Source organism: Poeciliopsis prolifica, unplaced genomic scaffold (assembly GCF_027474105.1).
Source record: "Poeciliopsis prolifica strain line A6 unplaced genomic scaffold, Auburn_PproV2 SCAFFOLD002, whole genome shotgun sequence".
Taxonomy (NCBI): domain Eukaryota; kingdom Metazoa; phylum Chordata; class Actinopteri; order Cyprinodontiformes; family Poeciliidae; genus Poeciliopsis; species Poeciliopsis prolifica.
This window is the reverse complement of record NW_026562377.1, coordinates 705,469-722,218: the sequence shown is the minus strand read 5'-3', so window position 1 is coordinate 722,218 and position 16,750 is coordinate 705,469. Positions and strand designations below refer to the sequence as shown.

Sequence of the window (16,750 nt, the reverse complement as noted above, 5' to 3'; positions counted from 1 at the left end):
TTTTTTTGATCGAACAATGTTCGATTAATCAACAAGCTAACGCACTGATGCCAGCAAATTAACCCAGTAGCTAAAAACAAACACAAACACACATTTTCATAATTTAATTTTTTGGAATTTTTATTTGGCTTTTAGGGAAAAAAAGGCTACAAATATGAATATCTGTTTGGCAACAGAAGCAGGAGGTAGAGCAGCCAAATACCTCAGCATATATTTACTAAAGTGGACGTAAAAACATCCAGGTTATGAAAGTAATACTTCCAGTAAATCATATTCATTTGTTTGAACAGTCCAGCAGTAAGTTGGTCTGACTTTGTTTTTTCTATGAATCTTCATTTCCTGCTGCTGCATCTGAATCTTTTCCCTGAGGAAAATGAAAGTTATTTCTGCTCTATTCTGGCTGCTTCCAGTCATAATATTCACGTGATGGCAAAACTTTCAGCACATAGAAAACACTAATAAAGAAAAAAAAAACAAGAAATGATCCACTCTTCTCAACTCACAGATTTTCATCTTGGAGACTAAATGAAGTCCTTCCTCTGTATCTCAGAACAAACACTTGAAAATACGTCTGTTAGCTTATAAAGCACCAAAACACATTAACTGGCTCCAGAGCTCACTTTGAAAGTGATTGTTTAATGTTTGTAAACAACATAAGGACAATTTTAATCAGTCATTTTTTAATGTTTAGCTGAATACATCCACTACCTCCATAAATCAACTAGATCTAGTTTGGATAATGAGTGAATGTCTGGGTAATAAATGGGTTTTGGTTGATGCTCAGCTTTGTGTTGGCAGATTCTGAAGCCTGGGAGGATTTATCTGATTTGACGGAAAGTCCCTGAACTTCTCACCAGATCACAGAGGGTTTCTGTGACTGAGACATTATGATGGTAAATATTCACAATGTTCAGTTCTTCCCCTCATTCAGCATCTAACATCATCCATCTACAGCTGGGTGAAAATGATCTACCTGACAAAATCTCAGCCTGACTAATTTCATCTGGTCATGTCAGTAACATCCTCCAAGCTTCCACATGCTGCAGCCAACGTGTCGAATCGCCTCTCAGTCATTCAGACGTGATGAAAATGGCGACATTTTGTTCACAGAGAGAAATCTGCTTCCTGTTCTCCACACAGGAAGTCAAACTATTTCAACACAGCTCTGTGCGAAGTTTGTTGCCATGTTTTATTCAAGACAGCAATATTGATATTTTGCTTCTTCTCCGCTCTCAGCGACCGTTTAGCAACACAGTGAAAGCAGGGAGTGAGATGGGTGGAGGCGAAGGGGGCGGGGCCTCCACTAAACGCTCTGTGCTTTTATCCACTTGGGAACCGGTGACCTGGTCCTCTGATCACTGGGTCAGAGAACCAGGACACACCCTGGGGAGCCACAACTCGGACTGCAGCAGCTGGAGTCCCCAAGAAGACTTGAACCGACTCTATTCAGAAAACCCCAGGTGGGGATTCAAACCCGCAACCTACACTGCCACCAAATGCAGAACATCAACTGATGTGCATTTAAAGTTATATGCTGGATGAATAAGTTATTGACAGCAGTGAAACGTTTTGAACAGTTAAACTCTCGTCATTTATCCATCGACTGAAATAAATAGCTGCTTTCTGAACAACAGAACCACAGATTCCTTTATTTTTGTCATGATCCATCATATTGTAAGTACGGTACACATTTACAGGCCTGTCGTTTTAGTAAAGGATTAAAGAGGAATGTTGATGTGATGACGTGCTGGCAGCAGAAAGAGCAGGAGCTTCTTAAAGTGACAGAGCCCCAAATGTCAACGCATTAAATTGTTAAGTCATTTTATATATACAGTATTTTTATAACAACCAAACAAAACATAGTTACTTGATAATGCTATAAAATGATACTATATGGCTGGAAAACGCATAATACAGTAAACGCATTTTCGATCTTGTCTTACTAGAACTTAAAATATATATTGAAACATTTATCATAAACCTGAATCAATACATGACACTGAAGAGGAGTTAAAAACAGAAAACCACAATAATGGCGGCTGCATTGTGTAAAACCAAGAGCTGACTGGTCACCGGGCTAAAGCTAGCCTCACCGAGCTAAAGCTAGCCTCACCAAGCTAAAGCTAGCCTCACCAGGCTAAAGCTAGCCTCACCGGGCTAAAGCTAGCCTCACCGAGCTAAAGCTAGCCTCACCAAGCTAAAGCTAGCCTCACCAGGCTAAAGCTAGCCTCACCGGGCTAAAGCTAGCCTCACCGAGCTAAAGCTAGCCTCACCGAGCTAAAGCTAGCCTCACCGAGCTAAAGCTAGCCTCACCGAGCTAAAGCTAACCTCACCGAGCTAAAGCTAGCCTCACCGGGCTAAAGCTAGCCTCACCGGGCTTAGCCTGCGCCTGCTAGCAGCAGCACCGTCGTCATCATGGCGACTTGTTTTTCTGAAGCATGTGATGTTCATTAGATTCCAAGTTATTATAACTGACAAAGAATAACGTTGCTACTGGGGAAAACATTACTCTTCATATACAGATTCATGCGTTTTATCTTTTCCAGGCCAAAATTACATCTAAAAACATTCATTTACATTATTTGGCAGGTAAAAACTATTTGACCCTTCAGTGCGGTGATTCAGTGACGTGCCGCAGTTTATGGTCATAAATGGTAACAATGTAACAATTGAAATAGTAATTAGCCTACCCTCTTCCTCTTCGAGTTCTCGTGTGGCCGGTCGGTTCTCTGCGCTGTGTGAACGACTTCTCACAAGATGCACAACTAGAGTTTCTCACCTGTGTGAATTCTGAGGTGATTGGTTAACTCAGAACTCCACCTGAAAGATTTTTCACATGATCCACAAGGAAAGCGTTTCTTAGCTGTGTGAGTCCGAAGGTGATTGGCTAAATGACTACTCTCTCTGAAAGATTTGTCACATTGCTCACAAGGATATGGCCTTTCTGCTTTGTGAGTTTCCATGTGCGCATCTAGGTCAGACTGCTGGGTGAAATCTTTCCCACAAGTCAAACACAAAAAAGGTTTCTCAGCTGTGTGAGTTTTAAGGTGTTTAGATAAACGACCACCACATCGAAAGGATTTATTACACAGCTCACAGGGATAAGGCTTCTCTTCTGCGTGAGTGTTGAGATGATTAGCTAAATGATATCTCTCTCTGAAAGATTTCTCACACAGCTCACAAGAATAAGGCCTTTCATCTGCGTGCGTTCTTACATGAACTCTGAACTGACCGGCCTGCCTGTAGGTCTTACCACAAACGTTACATGTGTACGGCTTCTCACCTGTGTGAGTTCTTGTATGAACAGTCAACTGACCGGCCACTCTGAACGTTTTCCCACAAACGTTACATGAATATGGTTTCTCACCCGAGTGAGTTCTTACATGAACAGTCAACTGACTGGCAACTCTGAAAGTCTTACCACAAACGCTACACGAGTACGGCTTCTCCCCGGAGTGAATTCTCATGTGTGCAGTTAGCTTAGACTGCATGGTGAAATCCTTTCCACAGGTCAGACATGAGAAAGACCTGTCAGCTGTGTGAGTTCTCTTGTGACTACTTAAAAGACAGGAAGAGTAAAAGGATTCACCGCACACTTTACAAGCCAGCGGCTTTGCGTCTGCCCGCATTTTGATATGGTAGGATAGATAAGAACGATCTCTGAAAGATTTACCACAAGATTCACAACTAAACGGTTTCTCGTCTGTGTGAGTGGCAAAGTGATGGGCTAACTCGCAGCTCTTTCTGAAAGATTTACCACATGATTCACAAACATGAGGCATTTCACCGGAGTGAATTTTCATGTGAACAGTCAAGTTTCTGTGCTTTCTGAAAGCTTTACCACAAATTTTGCAGTGCACCTTTTCCCTCGTGTGTGTTTTCATGTGAGCAGTCAAATAGTACGGTTTAGTGTAACATTTACCACAAACGCTGCAACGGGACGCAGCAGATTTTTGCCTTTCTAGTTCTAAAATGTCCACATTGTCCCTGTAACTTCTGCGGTGCTGAGGTCTGTTCTCCAGCTGCAGGCCTTTACTGGACCCTGAGACTTCCTGGTTGCTTCCTGGCTGATGTTGGTTCACATCTGCAGGATGGCTTCCAGAGAACAGCTGGTTCCTGGCTGGTTCCGGATCACTGATGGGTTTTTGCTCATTAGCAGGACTCACCACCAAGGTTTCAGGCTCCTGCTTCACCACAACATGATCTTTAACCTGATCACTGCAGAAATCCTCATGTTCCTCTTTGATCCTCACCGGTTCTGGATCCGCTGGTTCCTTTTTAATCTCTACAGGTTCTGGTTCCTGCTTGGTGTCCGTCCACTGCTCCAGTTCTGGGTCAGCGCCAGCACTCACCATTGAGGCGCTGCTCTCCTGTTTCATTAAAAGCTGCCCATCATCCTGAAAGACCCACAGCTGAATTTGTTCTGCTTTGATTGGTTGAAGTTCTGGTTCCCAGTTTGTCTCAGTCTGTGGTTCTGGTTCCTCCTCTTTTATCCGTCTTTCTTTGGCCATGAGAAGATCATCATGCAGAACCTCAGAAGTGACAGACATGATGCTGTGGAGAACCTGAAGGAAGAACATCAGTGGCATTTCTGTAAAAAACTAATTGAAAGAAACCTGGAAACACTTTAAGGGTCGAGATTTTAATAGTTTTTTTTTACTGATGTATAAAAATAGGTTTTAAAAATAATCATCTAAAATCTGGTCAATTAGCTTTCAAATACACATTTTTAAGTTTTAGGAACTTCGTTTTTAAATTTAGAAAATTTTAATAAACTGGAAGTTAAACACTAAAAATAAGAACAATCCCTGTCAGAAAACATATTTGAGCAGAAAATATATATTAAACGGTGATCTTGCAAAATGCGGCAAGCAATATTTTCTGATATAGATTACCAATCTTGTATGAACAATCTGTTGACTTAAAGTTTAGCCACAAATTACATGACAAAAGTGGTAAGATTTAAATATTTTATATGAAAATATGTTGGAAAAAAGAAAAGCAAAAAGGAATAATCGTGAATAATTGGTGCTATTCAACAGGGCGACCGCCTTACTTTATGAAATTAAGTTTTAATGATAGTTGGAAAGTTTCATCCAGAGGCCTGTCACAACTTTTAACTTTTAACTGATTCAGAAAAAACAAACAAAAAAAAAAACGGCCTGTTGTTCGGTGGGAGGTTACAGATCGTGATGCACCGTGCCAGCCGCCTGCGATGACATCACCGACTCAGAACAACCCCCAAAATGAGGCGTTTCCTCCAGAACATCCCGGCTGGCCTGGGGCAATAAGGAACTGACAGGAAAGAAAAAGAGACTTCAAGGAGGGAGCCAAATTATTTTATAGAGGAGACTTCAGTCCAGAGGAGAGACAGGAAGTGGAAGCAGACTGAGGGCGGGACAGGAGGAGGGGCAACTGCAACCAGTCCCATGTTGAAGGGATGATACTGGTTGCTGCAACAATAACTGCTTGCTGCAACAATAACTGCTTGCTGCAACAATAACTGCTTGCTGAAATGGTATTTGCTGTTTACCGTTATTGTCCTGATGAGATTTGATATGCCAACAGGCCTCTCACAATCACAAATTTTGCTGAGCGATGAATTGATTTATTGTTTATCACGACAGGCCAATATGCAAAGCTCCACAGGAAATGAGTGGATTGGGATCGATCCACTCATTTGAAAATAAAAATGCTGCTTCTGTTCTGGAGACATTAGAAATTGTTGTGCAGAGGAGGATTGATGATGTGACGATCTGGATCGTTCCAGATGTTACAGAAGAACTTCGCTCTGAAGAAACCTGCATCAGACCAGCTACAATCTGTGATTTCCCCTCAAGATTGAAACCATTTTTGAATTTCATCAAATCCAATTGTCACTAAAGTCACTAGAGCACAAAACTGTGTGGAAATATGTATGAAAATATGTTATAAACCTTCATTATTACGAACAGATCAGAGGCTGGCAGCATGAGTTACTCTGTCACTGTTTTTGTCCTCAGGTTTCTACTTCTCAGTTAGCTTCTTAGTTAGCTTCTTAGTAAGCTTCTCCGTTAGCTTCTCAGTTAGCTTCTCAGTTAGCTTCTTAGTCAGCTTCTCAGTTAGCTTCTCAGTTAGCTTCTTAGTTAGCTTCTGAGTAAGCTTCTTAGTCAGCTTCTCAGTTAGCTTCTCAGTTAGCTTCTGAGTCAGCTTCTCAGTTAGCTTCTGAGTCAGCTTCTCAGTTAGCTTCTGAGTCAGCTTCTCAGTTCACTTCTTAGTCAGCTTCTCAGTTAGCTTCTTAGTCAGCTTCTCAGTTAGCTTCTTAGTCAGCTTCTCAGTTAGCTTCTGAGTCAGCTTCTCAGTTAGCTTCTTAGTTAGCTTCTGAGTAAGCTTCTTAGTCAGCTTCTCAGTTAGCTTCTTAGTCAGCTTCTCAGTTAGCTTCTGAGTCAGCTTCTCAGTTAGCTTCTTAGTCAGCTTCTCAGTTAGCTTCTGAGTCAGCTTCTCAGTTAGCTTCTTAGTCAGCTTCTCAGTTAGCTTCTGAGTCAGCTTCTCAGTTAGCTTCTTAGTCAGCTTCTCAGTTAGCTTCTTAGTCAGCTTCTCAGTTAGCTTCTTAGTCAGCTTCTCAGTTAGCTTCTTAGTTAGCTTCTGAGTAAGCTTCTTAGTCAGCTTCTCAGTTAGCTTCTCAGTTAGCTTCTGAGTCAGCTTCTCAGTTAGCTTCTGAGTCAGCTTCTCAGTTAGCTTCTTAGTCAGCTTCTCAGTTAGCTTGCAGGCCAGAAACAGACCTGCAGCTGACACTCTGGTCTAACAATGTGGTAATAAGAGTAAAGCAGCTCATTCATTAGTAAAAGGTTTTCAGGTTTTCTGGGCTCCAGTGACGTTTACATCGGTCAGACAGGACACAACTACGTAACATGTTAGGGATATATATTATATTTTATATTAAAGCGGGTGGACTAAAAGGTCTAATTGTGACTAAACACATTAGAAACCAAATCGGTTGTCAGATTTTCAGGTTTCTTGCTCTTTTTAACAATTTGTCCCACATGTGAAGTTTTGTTTGTTTTGTTTAGTAAATTTCATTTAATACATTTTTTATCTCCTGGTCCTGAAGCTGCTTCATGTGTAAAACTGTAAAATGTCCACCACCGTTTTTAATGCATAAACATACTAATAAAATAAAATAATTGCAGAGTTAATCAGTCACATACACATCATTGTTTTGAGCTGATTGTGTTCATCAATCTTTACTCTTTGCTGCCCCAGTTATTGAACTCTGGGTTCAGGTGCTGATGCAACCAGAAGTTGCTGAGGCGTAAGCAACTGTGGGGCAACGCAACTTGTTCAAGTCGTACAGCGATGGGGAAAACATCTTCATTATTCTGTTGCTTCTTTTTTAGCTTGTTATAGATGCATATCTGCTCCACATCATAAAAAATGTATATTACAGTTTGAATTTCAGGCTGGAAATTACATATTTACCATTTGATATCTCTATTTTTAAAAGATCATTGTGATGAAGGATTTCAGTCCATCTAAATATTATCATTTAAAACCTAAAGGTAGCTTCTTTTTTCTGATCAGGGGTTTCAGTACACACGATTTGCCCCAGTATCATAAGCCTGGCGGGCCACCAGGCTAAGCATCGTTAATTTAAGTCTTTTTAAAATGTCTGAATTTCTAAAGAGTTTATAGTTGGCGTTAATTAGTCTTACATCTTTCAATAACAGATTTATCAAGTGATATTTTAAAATTTCTCGTCAATTTTACTGCTTTTACTGCAGCTACATGTTGGAAGTTCTGCTGCTTTTTAGGAAAGTAGAATCTTATGACTGGGTTCTGACCGGTTTGACCCAAAACAAAAAAAGCTTCTCATTTATAGTTCGCACTGAATATTTTCTGTATTTGACCGGATATTTTTTAAAGGATGGGAAAATTGGAAGCCCGTCTGTCATTTGGCTTCTCTAATGAACAGCCAACATGGGCGGAATGAAAGACTTTACCCAGAGTTCGATCAGAACCGTTCAATCAGAACCGTTCAGTCGGAACGTTCGATCAGAACCGTTCAATCAGAACCGTTCGTTAGCATACCTGCAGGTTCCGGGGCGGTTCGGGTTCCCAGCTGGTTCTGGTTCCGGCAGACTGGGCTGCTGTTCGTCTCTCTGGCGCCGAACCGAAGATGTTTTACTGCAGATACTGAAACAGGAACCGATTCCTGATCCACGACAAACCAGGAAGTCTGGAAGCTAACGATGCTAATATCGCGTTCGCTTCCGCTGGAAGCCTCACATGTAGACTTCCCCCAGAAACAGCTCACATCATTTCAGTTCCGCTGCGGGCCGGAAATGTGTAAATATAACAAATATCTATATCTATATATCTATCTATCTATCTATATATATCTATATCTATATCTATATATAGATATAGATACCCAGAGTTCGATCGGTTATTTTTTAAAGGATGGGAAAATTGGAAGATATAGATATATCTATATATATCTATATCTATATATAGATATAGATATATATAGTTAGATAGATATAGATATATAGATAGATATATAGATATATATATATAAATCCTTATTTTCCAGGTGAAAATCAGGATGTAAATGATCTGAATGATTGAAGATGTTCAGCTTCTCAAAGGTTCAATGTTTCAACATATTCAGTAAAATTCATCCTCCATAAACCTGCAGCAGTAAAAAGTAATAATACATAAAGACAGGAAACTCAGATTGAAGAGATTATTTTCCCTGATTTCCAGTTGCTCAATCAGTCATCACTGCACACAGATGAACTTTGACCTCCGGGGTTATGGTGCTTCTGTTACACACAAAATCTGAGTCTCATTTAACAATAAAAAGTCTTATAAACACAAAATCCTTTTTTCAGTGACTTTAAAAGTTATCTAGGAAAATATAACAACAAAAAGAAAAAGCGTTTATTCATGAAGTTACATTTTAAATTCTTAGTAGGTCCAACTCATATAAAACACATTTAGTAGCAAATAGTGTTTCCGGTGAACAATGTAAAGCTTCATTAAGAAGGAACTTTGCCAAATGTTAATACTTTGCATAAGAAACTAAAATACAGCATCAGAATTAGAAAACAGTTTGTTGATTTACACCACAGGGGTCAAACTCCAGACCTGGAGGTCACTGGCTGCCCTGCAGCCTGTGGACAAAACAATGAGCTCATCCAGGTTCTGGAGAACCGAGCCACTCTGGGTTAAACCAAGCCTTTCCTTCCTGTGTTTTGTTTCTAAAACCTCCAGGTCTGGAGTCTGACAGCCTGGTTCAGGAACAGATTTCATCCAGACCTGATTCTAATTGTCCAGTTTTTAACGTCCTGCTCTGGTTTGGCAGAAGGAAACATTTGAGCCGCCGCTGCCTGCAGAAAGTTAGGAGGATGTGGAAGATGATCTGAGAGGTAAAACCTGCTGATGTTATTCATCACAACTTTACAAGGAAGATGTATAATTAACCGTTTAGCTGATCAGTGCGTTCACAGTGAGCATTCGCTGCTTGAAAACAAAGAACATTTGGACATTTAAACAAAGTGTTGGTAGCTAATAAAGGAGGGAATTTAAACAGACAGTGAAGAGACAGTTTGACTAACATCTCCAGTCCGACGCTCTGATCAGGTATTGATGAGGCATTTTCTTGTCGAACCAAAGAAGTAGAACGGGGCCAGTCTTTGTGATTTGGGTTTTCTTTTGGGGCGACGGCTTCGTCCTCGCCGAGCGGCCGCTCAGCCCATGTCGGTACGGGACGCTTCAGCAACCGGAGCCGATTGTAACGGACCCAAACGAGAGACGCCCGGTCTGCTTCAACTTCAGCAACATTAAATGTTTGTGCATCTTTTTATTTGTTGGATATGAATATCTGGCTTCTGCTCTACATGATGGAAATTGCTAATAAAGTAAACTGAATGACCTTTATGCTTCTTAACCCTGAGCTTTTCTGCCGGGCCGAACCGCCGCCTGGTCCAGAGGGTTTATGTTTGGGTTTGAAGTCAATCATTTGAAAGATTTCTTGCATAAATAATAATGTTTTGGTTCTTTACCTGAGGAAAGTGTCTTTCTCACATTATTCAAATTAAATAAATTCCAGCTACGTGTTTTGGTTTGTGCTGCTGTATTTTAAAGATATGAATAAATGTTTCCAGAGGTCATCATAGGGCTGGCTGACCTTTGATGACCTCTGGAAAAGTTTATTCATATCTTTAAAAAGATGGCAGCACAAAAAGATTACATTGCTGCACAAACGATTGACACCAGTTTAGTTTAAATTTGTGGAAAGTTTCCTCTTTGTGTTTTTATGAAGAGCTAAATCACTGCAGTGGACAAAATGACGAGGAAATGGCTGGACACGTTTCCTACAAAGACTACAAACAACATGGCTTCTCACCTGTGTGAGTGTGAAGGTGATGAATCAAGTCCATGTTTTTCTAAAAGATTTTTTGACAGGAATGAGGCGTGTTGTCTTTGTGAGGAGCCAAACAGCTGGAGTTGCTCAGAGGCTCGGCTGTGTGAGCTCTGCGGTGACGAGCCAAATTACTGCTGTGTTTAAAGGTTTTACTGCAGAAGTCACAACTAAATGGCCTCTCATCCCAGTGAATCCTTCTGTGTCGAGCCAAATAACTCCTTTTACTGAAGGATTTATCACACAGTTCACAGGGATACGGTTTCTCGTCTGTGTGAGTTTTAAGGTGACTTGACAAACTACTCTGGTCGATAAAATGTTTGTCACAAGAATAATGCTCTTCAGTTGCGTGAGTTCTACGATGTTCAGACAAATTACTACTGTGTCTGAAGTGTCTGCTGCACAGATCACAAGAGAAAGGCCTCTGATCCTTGTGAATCCTTCTGTGTCGAGCCAAATAACTCCTTTTACTGAAGGATTTATCACACAGTTCACAGGGATATGGTTTCTCGTCTGTGTGAGTTCCAAGGTGATCAGCCAAACTACAAGTATAATGGCTGTCAGCTGTATGAGCTTTATGATGACGAGCCAGATTACTGCTGTGTCTGAATGTTCTCCCACAGAGGTCACAAGCAAACGGCCTCTCATCTCCATGAATCCTTCTGTGACGAGTCAAATATCTCTTTTTACTGAAAGATTTATCACACAGTTCACAAGAATACAGCTTCTCATCAGTGTGAGTTTTAAGGTGATCAGCTAAACTGCTATGCTTGCTAAAAGGTTTGCCACACAAGTCACAAAAATAAAGCTTTTTACCTGTGTGAGCTCTCCGGTGATGGGCCAGATTGCTGCTGTGTCTGAATGTTCTCCCACAGAGGTCACAAGGAAATGGCCTCTCATCCCCGTGAACCCTAATGTGACGAGCCAAATAACTCCTTTTATTAAAAGATTTGTGACACAGTTCACAAGGGTAAGGTTTCTCGTCTGAGTGAGTCGTAAGGTGGTTGGCCAAGCCACTGTGTTCGCTGAACTGTTTGTCACACAAGTCACAGGAATAAGGTTTGTCAGCTGTATGAGTTTTACGGTGATGGGCCAGATTACTGCTGTGTCTGAATGTTCTCCCACAGAGGTCACAAGGAAACGGCCTCTCATCCCCGTGAACCCTAATGTGACGAGCCAAATAACTCTTTTTACTGAAAGATTTGTCACACACTTCACAGGGATACGGTTTCTCATTTGTGTGCATTCTAAGGTGGAGCTTCAAAGCTGATTTCCAAATGAAACCTTTTCCACAAGTCAGACATAGGAAAGGCTTCTCCTCTTTATGGGTTTTAATGTGATAAATCCAATTCTTACGAGCTGTGAAAGATTTTTGACACACGTTACAAGAATATGTGTTCTGGTCGCTTCCTCCCTGCTGTGGCTTCAGTTCTTCAGAGGAGCTCGGCTGGTTGGTGCCTGGTTCTGGATCGATGTTGTGATGAGTTGGAGTCACCGTCGAGGTTTCAGGCTCCTGCTTCACCTCAAGTAGACCTTCATCCTGACTCTTGTAGAAATCCTCCGGTTCTGCTTTAATCTCCACCGATTCGGTTTCCTGCTTTATACCCTGCAGCTGTTCTGGTTCATTGTGTTGCTCTGGGTCCACATACGCCGTCGAGACGCTGGTCTCCTGCTGTGCCTGAAAGACCCAGACTTCAACATGTTCTTCTTTCTGAGGCTGCGGTTCTGGTTGCTCGTTTGGGTCACTCGCCTGCTGTGGTTCTGCTTCTTCCTGCTCCTCCTTTATTTGTAAACGGTTTGGCGCCTCGTCGTCAGGAATGGACTTTCTGTCTCCAGTTATCAGAAGGCGATCAGGAAGTTCTCGACAGGTAGCAACAGACATGATGCAGTGGAAGACCTGCAGGAACCAAGACCAGCAGGAATCAAGACCAGCAGGAATCAAGACCAGCAGGAATCAAGACCTGCAGGAACCAAGACCTGCAGGAACCAAGACCTGCAGGAATCAAGACCTGCAGGAATCAACACCTGCAGGAATCAAGACCTGCAGGAATCAACACCTGCAGGAACCAAGACCTGCAGGAACCAAGACCAGCAGGAATCAAGACCAGCAGGAATCAAGACCAGCAGTAACCAAGACCAGCAGGAATCAACACCGGCAGGAATCAACACCTGCAGGAATCAAGACCTGCAGGAATCAACACCTGCAGGAATCAAGACCAGCAGGAATCAAGACCTGCAGGAATCAAGACCTGCAGTACTCAAGACCAGCAGGAACCAAGACCAGCAGGAATCGAGACCTGCAGGAACCAAGACCTGCAGGAACCAAGACCAGCAGGAACCAAGACCAGCAGGAATCAAGACCTGCAGGAATCAAGACCTGCAGGAATCAAGACCAGCAGGAATCAAGACCTGCAGGAATCAACACCTGCAGGAATCAACACCTGCAGGAATCAAGACCTGCAGGAACCAAGACCTGCAGGAACCAAGACCTGCAGGAATCAAGACCTGCAGGAATCAAGACCAGCAGGAATCAACACCTGCAGGAATCAAGACCTGCAGGAACCAAGACCAGCAGTACTCAAGACCAGCAGGAACCAAGACCAGCAGGAATCAAGACCTGCAGGAACCAAGACCAGCAGGAATCAACACCTGCAGGAATCAACACCTGCAGGAATCAAGACCAGCAGGAATCAAGACCTGCAGGAACCAAGACCTGCAGGAATCAAGACCTGCAGGAATCAAGACCAGCAGGAATCAAGACCTGCAGGAACCAAGACCTGCAGTACTCAAGACCAGCAGGAACCAAGACCAGCAGGAATCAAGACCTGCAGGAACCAAGACCTGCAGTACTCAAGACCAGCAGGAACCAAGACCAGCAGGAATCAAGACCTGCAGTACTCAAGACCAGCAGGAACCAAGACCAGCAGGAATCAAGACCTGCAGTACTCAAGACCAGCAGGAACCAAGACCAGCAGGAATCAAGACCTGCAGGAATCAACACCTGCAGGAATCAAGACCTGCAGGAACCAAGACCTGCAGGAACCAAGACCTGCAGGAATCAAGACCTGCAGGAATCAAGACCAGCAGGAATCAAGACCTGCAGGAACCAAGACCTGCAGGAATCAACACCTGCAGGAATCAAGACCAGCAGGAATCAACACCTGCAGGAATCAAGACCAGCAGGAATCAAGACCAGCAGGAATCAAGACCAGCAGGAATCAAGACCTGCAGGAACCAAGACCAGCAGGAATCAAGACCTGCAGGAATCAACACCTGCAGGAATCAAGACCAGCAGGAATCAAGACCTGCAGGAATCAGATGTTAAGACACATTTTCACTTGAGGAGGATTTATTACATTTCTTTGTTTCTGTTTTGATGCTTACAGAATAGTTAAAGTTACTGGACTGTTATATTTTCCATCAGCTGTCCTGCTAACTCAGGTCAGTGAATCGATCGCTGCTGCATTCGCCTGAAGCTCCAGCAGAAGGAAAACGTTCTTTCTGAACTGAGGATGCTGAAAGCTTTAACTGTGATTGAACTAGGCTGCCAGTCCCCAGCCTCTCCGATGCTAATGCTAACGCCGGCCTATCATCAGTCAGGTCAGCAGCGTTGCAGAAAGCCTCCTGACTGGGTGAGTTCCAGTTTTAATACATGAAAATCAGGGACACAGTCATGAATGTAGATTTATTATAATTTATTATAATATATTTCCATTTGAGATCTGGTTTCTGTTCATATGTTTTGCAAATGTGGCTTAATAGTTTTTTTCACATTGTTATAAGTTTTTTAAAGTCAGCTGTTCCTGGTTTTGTTGGACTGTTGATGTTGCAGCTTTATATTTTTGTTTACCAGACTGTAGATATGTTATTGCTTATTATTGATTATTGGCTTGTAGAATTAGAAAACTATTGCTTATCTGTGTCACATAAAGTTAACATGCATCCCTTGTGATGACTTTTTATAAGCTGACCATGAATCCCGTCCTGTTCTTACACAATGAGAACAACTATCAAAAACTGGAGTGGATTTTATTACAGTTTCTACTTTAATGCTTCTGTTGTTTGAAGTTTTTGAAACTCAACATTTTAATGGAGAATCTTTCTAACTTGCTTCTTAAAGGGAATTAATTTGTTCAAGTAAAACCATTACTAAACTGCCTAATGCAAGGATTTTCCTCTGAACTGTTATGATCATTAAATTATTTTCAGTGTCTTTAATTCCCCTGATAAGCTACAAAAAGAAATATTAGTGGATAAATAATGGATATTTCAGCTATAAATATTTATTTTATCTGAAGTTAAACTTGTTGCTTTAACCAAAAAAATGTTTTACAGGTTGTTATAATAAATGAAAAAGGTTCCGATCCATTCAAAAACTGAACAAGTGAGATTAACTGTTGGTTCCAACAGCAGGAGATGCAGCAGATTACAGTCAGATCATGCAGACGGCTAGCGTTAGCTGGCATCAACCAAGCGCTTTGCTTCATTATCTGATGCAGCTTCACTTACCTTTTTACGTTTTTCCCAAACATCAGTGTTGCAGCACTTCCTGTCCGTCCGCCTCAGAAAATCTCTGTTTGCTCTTCCTGGAACGAAGCTGCAGGGACAGTTTGGGCAGATATGAACAGGTCAGTCTGAATCTGAATAATGTTCCAGTACCAATTATATCAACATATTGATTATTCTGACAGCCCCAGTTCTCAGTCTCTCCTGTTTTTTCAGCCCCGGCTGGCGGCTGATCAACCAGGCTCAGCTCTGCTGCAGGAATCTTCCGGTTAGTTTTCCTCTCCACTGTCGCTACATGCATTTCCAGTTGGAGTGAACGCTGCAAGTCAGAAAAACTTTTAACCAAAATGAATAATAAACAAACTTAATGCATCGTTTAACAGCAAGGATAACTTAAAATCTGTCTGTATGATTTGATTCAATTGGATTTCTAGTAATGAGCCTCACATTAAAATGGATTCAGGATCACATATGGCAGATTTCACCAAAAGGTATTTTACCTATTAGCTCCTTTATTAGTGATTGAATCATTCTTGGTTTGGGTTGACAAAATGTTTTTGTTCCTGAGGAAGGAAACCAGAGGGATTCTGGAGGATCTGTGTGAACTTCAGATTCTGAAGACACTCAGAAGTAAATTAACCCAAAAAACAGAAGTTTAGTCTAATTTAGATCCAGACAGGGAGGAAAAATGAGCTTTAATGTGTTTCTGTCTGCAAAGGCAACAAAATCACAGATAATATTGGTTATCAATGGACATGATCAATGAATGATCAATAAACATGATCAATGTGGGTCAGAGCCAAATAAAACCCCACTAAAATACCCGGAAGTCCGGAGAATCTTGTTTCTTCATTGGTGAATCATTTTCACGCCGGTTTTGATTTGCTGTTCCAGTTTCTCAAAATTACAAAGGAAAGAAAACAAACGACGCAAATAATGGAGCTGGACGGGTCCTGCTTCCTCCGCGGCATCAACTAGTTCCGTGTTTTCAGTGTCGGTTGATTCAGAGCCGAACAGCTGAAAACCTGCCGCTTCTGGCGGATGGATTCTCTCTGGTGATTAACCCAACGCGCCGTCACTGCAGACACTGAAATGTTCACGTCACGCAGCAGAAAACCTCTTTAAAACCACGATAAACAGAACGTAGCTTGGGAGCTAACGCTGCTAGCGCATCACTTCCGCCGGAAGTCTCACCGTGAGACTTCCGGCGGAAACAGTTGTGGCCTCTTAAGTTCTGTCTTTGCTGCAAACCTTAGTTAGTTTTTTCCTCTTTAATTCCAGACTTGACTGAATTTTCTGACAGAATTCAGAATAATCTACTAAAAGTATGAAAACATTTCAACCTTTATTTCAGCAACGATTTTACAAACATTGACAAAAAAAAATTTGTATGAAGTAAAACATGCAATTTGTGCAAAATATAGTAACTTCAGTAAAATATTCTATTCTGTTATATACAATATATTTAAGTGCATGTTATTTCACTACATATTTTGTGCATATGAATGTAGTTTAGAAATGTTTAGTAAATGGAACTGAACCTTAAAAAAGACATTGAAAGCAGAACAACATTAAAAATAGTTTGAAAATAAGAAGCATCTTCAAGTGTGATGTTGCATAAATATATTTCTTATTTATACAGAGAAAATAGTAAAAATAATCCAGAAAATACAGTTTTTTAAAATATCAACTAAAATGTAATAAAACAATAAATCAAAATTTTTATAAAAAGTATTATGAAAAGTGATAAATGATTAAATAAATATCTATCCCAAAACTCAATTCTAAACGTAAGAAATGCTATGGATTATAAATGTTTATTCCTGCAAATTTTGTTAA

General features: G+C 41.2%; 2 protein-coding genes across 9 annotated transcripts; both read right to left on the bottom strand.

Annotated features, from left to right (window-relative positions):
* Nucleotides 1–108: 108 nt before the first annotated feature.
* On the bottom strand, nucleotides 109–8,160 carry LOC129378536 (gastrula zinc finger protein XlCGF57.1-like; the record flags this gene model as incomplete). Its single annotated transcript, XM_055058849.1, has 2 exons — nucleotides 109–4,565; nucleotides 8,068–8,160. Coding segments are annotated over 2 exons (1,893 nt in total), but the record flags the coding sequence as incomplete, so codon positions are not given.
* A 738-nt stretch (nucleotides 8,161–8,898) lies between these two features.
* On the bottom strand, nucleotides 8,899–16,088 carry LOC129378963 (zinc finger protein 883-like). 8 transcript variants are annotated; one of them, XM_055059484.1, is made up of 4 exons: nucleotides 15,735–16,088; nucleotides 15,412–15,474; nucleotides 14,915–15,230; nucleotides 8,899–12,302 (listed from the first exon to the last, which is right to left on the bottom strand). In XM_055059484.1, exon 4 carries the CDS (start codon nucleotides 12,285–12,287, stop codon nucleotides 10,431–10,433), a length of 1,857 nt encoding a protein of 618 aa, XP_054915459.1. In that variant the 5' UTR covers nucleotides 12,288–12,302; nucleotides 14,915–15,230; nucleotides 15,412–15,474; nucleotides 15,735–16,088; the 3' UTR covers nucleotides 8,899–10,430. The 8 variants fall into 8 exon arrangements, with proteins under 8 accessions (XP_054915459.1, XP_054915457.1, XP_054915465.1 ...); XM_055059482.1 differs by adding an exon at nucleotides 13,359–13,390 and having other exon boundaries at nucleotides 14,915–16,088; XM_055059490.1 differs by adding an exon at nucleotides 12,991–13,022 and having other exon boundaries at nucleotides 14,915–16,088.
* Between the last annotated feature and the right edge of the window lie 662 nt (nucleotides 16,089–16,750).

Excerpts from the sequence above, each read along its gene's own strand:
- LOC129378963 (XM_055059482.1), bottom strand. The coding sequence starts at position 12,287 with ATGTCTGTTGCTACCTGTCGAGAACTTCCTGATCGCCTTCTGATAACT.